The sequence below is a fragment of the Protobothrops mucrosquamatus genome, unplaced genomic scaffold (assembly GCF_001527695.2).
Source record: "Protobothrops mucrosquamatus isolate PMUCROS unplaced genomic scaffold, P.Mucros_1.0 scaffold927, whole genome shotgun sequence".
In the NCBI taxonomy this organism is placed as follows: Eukaryota; Metazoa; Chordata; class Lepidosauria; order Squamata; family Viperidae; genus Protobothrops; species Protobothrops mucrosquamatus.
In genome coordinates this window covers 404,135-413,246 of record NW_015387178.1, presented here as the reverse complement: position 1 = coordinate 413,246, position 9,112 = coordinate 404,135, and the positions used below count along the sequence as shown (strand labels likewise).

The 9,112-nt window shown below is 36.0% G+C and overlaps 1 protein-coding gene across 1 annotated transcript; it reads left to right on the top strand.

Annotated features, from left to right (window-relative positions):
- Positions 1-6,032: 6,032 nt before the first annotated feature.
- Positions 6,033-7,574, top strand: AMIGO2 (adhesion molecule with Ig like domain 2). The gene has a single exon (XM_015819456.1). The coding sequence runs from the start codon at positions 6,033-6,035 to the stop codon at positions 7,572-7,574; it is 1,542 nt and encodes a 513-aa protein (XP_015674942.1).
- The last annotated feature ends 1,538 nt before the right edge of the window (positions 7,575-9,112 follow it).

Below are 9,112 nucleotides of genomic sequence, written 5' to 3'. Positions count from 1 at the left end.
GTTGTCATCTTTGAAGCCAGTTGCAAAGTCCAGAAACTTTTCAATGAACTCTTCACAGCTTCTAGAACTCCATCAGATTCACTACCCAATACTTTCTGGGAGATCTCATGTCACAGTTTAAATTTCTCAAGCCAACCACTTGATGCTTAGAAATTTGATACCTTGAGCTCCTTTGCAAACTTTTTAATAATTTCTTGGATCATTGGCCCAAAGATTTGGGTGTTAGCAACCCTCATTTGTTTGAACCAATGTAACATGGCTTCATTGACTTCATTCAGCAAGGTTTTTCTTCTTTTCCATTGTATTTCTCATATCAAAAAACAAAATAAAAGAAGAGAAAAGAAAAAATACTGTCTTACTTGGAGGGTTCATCTCTCTTAAACTAAAATCTTTCTATTTCTTCAGCCATATTCAAACAAGTGTTTAATTTTTAAATATTCCCTCTGATACACCCCATCATCTAATTCAGGGGTAGTCAACCTTTTCATACCTACCGCCCACTTTTGTATCTCTGTTAGTAGTAAAATTTTCTAACCGCCCACCGGTTCCACAGTAATGGTGATTTATAAAGTAGGGAAGTAACTTTACTTTATAAAATTTATAAAGCAGAGTTATAGCAAGTTAAAGCATATAATAATAATTACTTACCAAATACTTTATGTTGGACTTTTGCTAAGTTTGGCAGAATAAATCTTTATAAAACAACTTACTGTTGTTAAATCTATCTTTTTATTTATACTTTGCATATATAGAAGCAGGAAGTCTGATGAAATTACATTTAATTAATTAAATTATTAATGAGATCCCTGAGGCTGATGCTGCGAAACTAAATACTGGATATCTGGCTCAATTTTTGTAAGGAACAAACGAAGGTCTCCTCTTTCGGAAATATTCAGGCGGTTTCTTTCTTTGGNAGATATGAGGTAGGGAAAGGTATCAATAAACTGAATATCATTTTCCACATATTTGGATATAAGACAGGCATTTTTTTTACTTTGCCATAGGTTTTCATATCCACCACTATCAAATTTATGTTTACTTTCTTCATCATATCTAATTTCTAACAGTTCTTCTTGGCAAGTTGTATCAGCCTCTTCAATATTTGCGGTAAAATGATTTTTCATCCAGTCATACACCTTCAATTTCAAAATATCTTCAAATTGTTTTTCCATGTCCAATTTAAGTTTGTTGAGGTGGCTACTGAATCTGTCAATATCCTCTGGAGTTACATCATCTTTTATAGATGATAATTCAGGAAACTGATGAAATTCTCTCTTCAATAGATTATAACAAAGTAGTTCAAGTTTGTCAATAAATAATGACACAATACTTTGGCAAACTATAAGAGTTTTATTAGCTCCTTGAAGCTGCAGATTGACATCATGAAATCTCTTGAAAATATCTGCCAAATAAAAGGCATCATTCTTTACTGTTTTTAACTGTTGAAACAGATTGGTGTCATTATTACTTTCAAAAAATTGTATGACACTATCATATAATGCTACAAAACGAGCCAAAGATGTACCCTTTGACAGCCACCGAACTTCTGTGTGCAAAAGTAACATAATAAAATCTACATTATTGTCCTGGCAAAGCTGTCGAAACATTCTATCATTTTTTGGTTTGGATTTGATCTTGTTTATTTATTATTTATTTATTTATTTATTTTATTACATTTATATCCCGCCCTTCTCCTTACGGACTCAGGGCGGCTAACAATCAGATAAAATACAAAAATACAATACACATTTAAAATTAATTAAAAAGAAATATTTAAATCTGATCCGATTAAATCTGATCCGATTAAATCTGATCCGATTAAAAGTGGCTCGAATTATTATAGTTAATGATGAATGGAGACTTGTACTTAGATGTTTTCCTACAAGATGTTGTCTGTGCACCACACAATGAATACATAAAACATTTGGCACTTCTTCCTTCAAAATTCGTTGTTTAGGTGTTATCGTTGGATGGTAACTACCACGAGGTAGTCATCGCGTACGTTGTTATAATAAGTTTCCTTATAATAAAAAACATTTCATACTAAAGTGTCATAATTTATATCTATTAGGAAAACATAGACATTACTCTAAATAACGCTTATCGATTTCTTCTCGTAATGTATTGTTTTCATCAAAATAACATACATAGGCCATCAATAAAGCATTATTATCTGCAGTGGTAGACTCATCCAATTGCATGGAAAATGAAGAGTTTTGGAGAATACTTATCAGGTTTTTTTTCAACATTAACTGCCATTTCATCAATTCGTCACTTTACTGTGCTATCGCTTAGGGGCAACATTTTTAAATTTTAGGTATATCCTGATGCATTACTGTTGAAATAAATTCTTTTATAGAGGATATTATTACAGTTTCTCCAATATTATAGCTTTTACCACTTTTTGCAATTAATTGTGAAATGCGATAAGTGGCAATTAATCCATCTTCGTTCACTGCATGTTGTTTCTTAAATGATGCAACAATTATTGAACGATTTTGAAATTTTTTATATATTTCCTGAAAATATTCAATGGGCTTGTCCTTATCATCTGGATGCTTTGTAGAAAGATGTTCTCGCAATCGACTTGGCTTCATTGCCTCATTGGATAATGTTTTATGACACAATAAACACATTGGATGTTGTTTATTTACAACATTCTATGAAACCCATCTTCAATACTCTGGCAAATAGCCACGAGCATATTTCCTTTTTTGAGACATGGACTCACAATATTTTGTTTGAAGCTGTAGGCACGTGCTCACTCAAAATGGCAGCCGCGCCACCGACTTTCTGTCCTGGGCAAGCAGGAATGAATAGAAGGCCTTTATGGCTTCTATCTTGGTCATGAGGGAATGCCCAGTGGAGTCTGGTTTGCCCCCGATCCGTGCCTGTCACAGCAGGATGAAGAGAGCCTGGTTCTTGTCAGAGATGCCTGAAATCTCTATGACTGAGGGCTCTGTGCGGCTCTCAAAATGGTGGCCGCGCCAAAATTAGCGGCCGCTTGTATTTCGGCAAGGCCTTCCCAGCCTTGAGGGGCCCTGAGGGGAAGCTTGTTGTTCGTTGTGTCTTTAATTTCCACCCTCTGGAGCCGAAAATGAGGCACTTGCGGTTTTATCTCGTTGCGCAGCCTCTGCTGCGATCTGGATCGTCGAGAAAGTCGACGGGGGCCTCGCGACAACGGCGTGCTTCGGCGAGGCTGTCAGGCCTCCGAGAGCTCCATGGGGGGTTGCCCAGCTGAGGCTAACACCCCGCGCCTGCTGGAAAGCTCTGTGAGCCAATCGGAGGGCTCGATGGATCCGAAAATTTAAACGGCTCAGATTGAACCCCTATCGCCCACCATGAAAGCTGGAACGCCCACTAGTGGGCAGTAGGGACCAGGTTGACTACCACTGATCTAATTCCTCAGTTCTCACTTTAGCCCTCTTCTTTTGCCAAGCATTTTTCCCAATCAATATATTCCGTTGAATCAAAGAGCCTTTCCATAATCTTGCAGATGTTGTGGATATAATAGGCAAATCAAATATCATGTCTTTGTAAAAGGATTTTGCCCCTTCATATTCATTGAAGATTTCTCTCATCATCCCTTGTCTCCCCATTTCTTGTGGTACTCACAACAGCTCAGCAATCCATTTTGTCAAATCTTTTTCCTTATCCTCAAATTTACTTTGTGATCTTAGAGTACAAGTTATCTTTTCCATGTTCAATGTTTCTTGTAAGTCCTTCTCCACTTGAGTCTGCACTAGTTTATATTCAGTTGTCTGCTTGACATGATCTCTCTCTCTCTTTGTTTTCTGATCATTTAACACACACACCCCTCTCACTTTTGGAGGATTTTTCCTTTTGGGTTTTTTTCTTTTTTTCTCAGGAAATCAGTCAGGTAGAAGAGAGAAAATCAATATTCTTACCCAGTTCATGCACGATGTTTACAATCATGCTTAGTTTAGTGCTTTTTGACTTCGGCTGCATGTAACTTGGACTAGAGTCACGAATGATGCTAGCCTTTCTTCTGTCGGTTTTTTGGAGAGCTTTCCCCAGATGTCCGAATCAACCACCATCTCCCCAGGATTGATGGGGCTTCCCTCCTTCCTTGCCACCTTTCCGGGGTGGCTTTGGGCCCATTTAGGATCCCCAAACAGAGAAATCAGCCATAGGGCTTGGATCATCTTGATCCCTCGGCTGTAGCGCTAGCTGCGCAGAACCGGAAGCCTCGTTTTCTATTGTAAATCTCCACCTTCTATATCCTATCATTCCAGGTGCTCATCCTTATCTTTTTGGGTATTGCTTACTGTCATCTTGCTGACACCAAAATGTTCTGCCATCTTTTTTTGTTTTCTAGAAAGCATAAAAGATCAACCTTCTTCAATGTCCGCTCTTTCAGTTTCTTCCTTTTTGCCATCGTGGCTCAACTTGCATAGAAAAAAGACAAAAATATAAAATCTAGTTCTTTCTCATATGACTGCTTCGTAATTGCACCTAAACATTGTTTGTTACACTTTAAAACTTCTTTCTTTCATAATGGTTAGATCCATTGTAAATGGCACACTGTTGTTGGTGTTTTGCTTTGATGGCCACCACAAGGTTAAATGAGTAAAATGGCTCACATATATCTGTGTTGTGTGTATATTTGTTTAATTTTACCACTTCTATTTTTTTATCAATCCTGAAAAAGAGAAAGGAAAAAAATTTGAAGTAAAAAAAATTAAGTTTTTGTGCAATTTGTATTACGAAATGAATCCATACTTATCATTGTTAAACTGCCAAATCAAATCAAAAATATTATATTCTTTTACATTCTTCTTGAAATAAATTCATTGGTACCAATTCTGCATTTCACTTTTCTTGCCCTTGGTGCAGACTGGACACAACCGATCAAGTTATAGAGAGTAAATTAATACTGTGTGTATCAAGGTCCAGGTGCATCAAGATACAACTTATAGAGGTGGTCAGTATTGAGAGGTTGGCTTTCTATTGTGTACATATAGTGTATGTCCGGTCTACGAAAATTAGATCAACTTAGGGAGATGGTCAATGTAGGGAGGTGGTCAACTATAGAGGTATTACTTTAATTGTTATTAAAAAAGATTAATGATAAAAGCAATACAAATATTTAAAAAGAAAAAGGAAAATACAGAAAAATAGTAACTGAAAGTAGAAAAAGAAAAAGTAGAGAAAAAAACAAAAAAACAAAAGATTTTAAAGAAGCAGCTTCCAGTCTTTTTGATATGGCTATAAATGCATTTATATTTTACCCTCTCTCTCTAAGGTTACATCGTAATTTCCATCTTCCATCTATATTCTATCCTTTCTAATTGACAAGCCTATAAATCACAAGCTCATTTTATTTTTTTTAGCAAATAAAATCCATAAAGGGTTTCCAGTAACTAATAAATTAATAGTTGATCTTTCCTAAACCTATTAGTTAATTTTGTCATCTCTACTACTTTCATCGTCTTCATCAACCATTCTTCTATTTTGGGTATTTCAAAGTCTTTTCATTTTTGTGCATATAGAGTAATAGTCTTGCAGCAGTGATAATACAGTGGTACTTTGGTACTCAACTGCTTTGAAACTCATTGAATTTGGTATTCAACGCATTTTGATGTGAAAATTTGTCCCGATACTCATAGTTTGTTTGCTACTCAATGCACAAGCTAGAATTTTTCTGTCAGCTGCCTTGTGACTGACTACATTATTCCTTATGGGAAAAATTTGTTTGCTACTCATTGTTTTTGGTACTCATCATGCCTCCCAGAACCAATTAACAATGAGTACCAAGGTACTATTGTATATAAAAATAATTGTGTTTCTTTTTTAGTTGCCTATCCATTAATCCCAACAAGAAGTAATCATAAATCTACGAGCAACTTCATTTTGGTGAATATGGTAAAGTGTTGAATGCTTTTATATATTAATATCCTTTTTTAAAAAAATCTCTCTCTCTCCCTTTCTGTCCTAACAGTGATTGGTACAAAGTGACCTACATGCCTAAAGGGTGGCAAGGAAAATTAGAAGACAGCTAAAGCTCAGTCATGTCTTCTGTTTGGCACAGTATTCTCTCTCTTCATGGGAACTACAAGAGGTTGGGTTACCTCTTAATCTTCACTGTAAGTGTATGTTGTAGTGCCTCTTTAATGTGCCCCACCACTTGCATCTGTGCCAGTGACATTACGAGCTGCACCAGCAGAAACCTCTCAAGGGTGCCATCAGCTCTTTTCAAGCACATAAAAAGACTCGATCTGAGTCACAACAGAATTGGGGTTTTGGATCAAGACTGGATACCCATGCTGCTTGAGAAGTTGAACACCCTCATCCTCAATCATAACAACATTTTCAGTATTTCTATTGGGAGCTTCTCAGTTATTCCAAATGTCAAGTACCTAGACCTGTCATCCAACAATTTGAAGTCACTGGGCAGTCCTATATTTCAGGAACTGAGAATGCTGGAGGTTCTGTTGCTTTATAATAATCATATTGCAAAGGTTGATTCTGCTGCTTTTGGAGGAATTCATACCCTGCAAAAGCTGTATTTAAGTTACAACTCTCTCACACGCTTCCCAATTGAACTCTATACTGGGAAATACAAGCTCTCAGAACTTGTGTTCTTAGATGTTTCTTACAATCAGATCCAGTCAATACCAATGAATGGCATGAGCTTAGTACCAGCCCGACACTTAAGTGGAATTTATCTTCATGGGAACCCATTTCATTGTGACTGCATACTTTATTCCATGCTGAACTTCTGGTATCTTCGACATTTTACTTCAGTGAAAGACTTCAAGACTGAATACACATGCAATAAAGACTCCCAAAAACTGCCTTTATTGCAGAACAATTATTTAAATTGCTCAGAAAGCACCATTAATGGTTCTTTCCATGCCTTTGGTTTTATTCATGAAGCACAAATTGGTAAGAGGATTATAGTACCCTGTGATACCAAAATCAGTGATGCTGGGACTAGTTTTATTTGGATCAGCCCAGATAATCAAGTTTTAGAGCCAGGAAAAACAACTGAACAGTTCAAAGTATTTCATAATGGAAGCCTGGAAATAGATGATGCTCAGTATGAAGACGCTGGACTTTATTCCTGCATTGCAATAAATAAGAAAAGATTATTGAATGAAACAATTGAAGTAAGAATAAATGTCAGCAATTTCACAGTGGACAAATCTTACTCTCATGAAACATTTAACACTGCTTTTACAACCCTTGCAGCTTGTGTAGCCAGTATTATTTTGGTTCTTCTTTACCTCTACTTGACACCCTGTCCTTGTAAGTGCAAGTCAAAGAAAAGGAAAAGGCAACTGAACCAAAGTAGCACATCTAATGCATCCATACTAACCTCCAACACACCCCTCAAACTTCCAGCAGATGAGAAGAAAGCTAGCTGTGGCAAAAAGGTGGTGTTTCTTGAACCTGTGAAGGAACCTAAACCAGGTCAAAATGGAAAAGTCAGAATGTTTCCCAATGAGACTGTAATTGCTGAAAGCATCCTGAAAACACCCCGAAAAAAATCAGACTCTAATTCCACAAACCCAGCATTCTCGGACATGCCTTTCATGCCATCTTCTTAAGTTTTCCTCCTACACTGATGTCATAATCCTCGCAGTAGCAGCCACACCTTTATCTAATGTTGAAAGAAAAGTCATAGAAAACTTTCTGATTTTTTTAAGAACATGGAAATCTTGAAGGTTAAAGTTAATTGCTATTAACTTTTTGTTCCTTCTCAGTGGGAAGAATATGCGTTAATCTTAAAACATTCAGGAGGAGCTCGTTGTTACATGTAGCAGAGTAGAGTGGTATACCTTGCATTCTTACTACTATTTCCTCTGAAGTGAATTAGGAGGTAGCCTTATGGAGGAACTTGTTTGAATACGGTTCTCATTCGGTGGAAGAAAGCTTACACAGCAGGGTCCCATCAACCTAGGCCCTTAGCTGCATCACTGTATAGAATCAGTGAGACTGTATTATCAGGGATGAGACTTTTAATCAAGTATGTCTTATAGAGTTTATAGAAGAACAAAATAGCCATTTATTCAATTTCTGTTCATTGCCTTGAGATACTGGGTACATAAAGAAGCAAATAAATTTATATAACCCAGAATATTCTGAAGTAATGTTTAATGTTTAGATAAATTTCAAAACTGGGCAGGGATTAGGTTTTTCTTTTTCTATAATGAATTTTAAAATCTAGGAATGTAGTGTATGGTAAATCTAGTAAGAGATAAACTTCAAAAAATGATAACTTTTACTGTCCAGAGGTATGATTATTAAACCATTAAGCCTTGAAGGCCTGTATTTCAGAAGGGATATCACTTCAGGCTTGTTAAGAAACCCATAATTCAAAAGTATTTAAGAAGTACTGTTTTTCCATCTAATTATGGTGAGGACAGAGATGCACTATTGGAATTTCTGTCTTTATAGGTCTTAAAGGGATAAGAGCCATGTTACTGTAGAAGTATATCCAGCCTATTTGTTTGGATTAAAATTTAGGTATGTGTGCTGTGTGGACTGAGCAGAAAATGTCTACAAAAATGAATGCATAGAATTAATTTTGTAAAATTATTGTTATTTGTGCAATTAGATATTTTGTATTAGTTCTACTGCACTTTGACTATTTTTGATGACCTATTTACAGCCATAAACTAAATTGTTGATCCCAAGATAAATGTTGCTTTCACATCAATGGCATGAATGCCTAGACTTTACCTTCTGTAGAACCTAGATTCATTAAATTTCATGGTTTAGAGCTTTATTTGAAAAATTCAAAGTAATTAAGCTAATTCTGTTTGTCATTGTTTAATGTGCACCAACAAAGCAACAGATCAGGAAGCTTCCACCTTGTGAGGTTTTGATATAAAATTGACAATTAAATCATAATTTCAGGATGATCAATTCCATTAGAAAGCTGGAGCTTTGTACAAGTCAAATATATTTTAGCATAGTTTTCAGTTAGTAAAACAATAAGTTATTTGCAAGTTACTTATTTTGCATAGCATTGTTTGTCCCATTTGGGTTCCTGTCAAATTGGTGGTCATTTCTGCAGTGACATGTGGAATAACTTACAATTTCTTGGCTTCGTGTATAACTTGCAGATGAGAATCTTCCTTTC

Coding starts and splice junctions, on each gene's coding strand:
- AMIGO2 (XM_015819456.1), top strand. CDS start 6,033: ATGTCTTCTGTTTGGCACAGTATTCTCTCTCTTCATGGGAACTACAAG.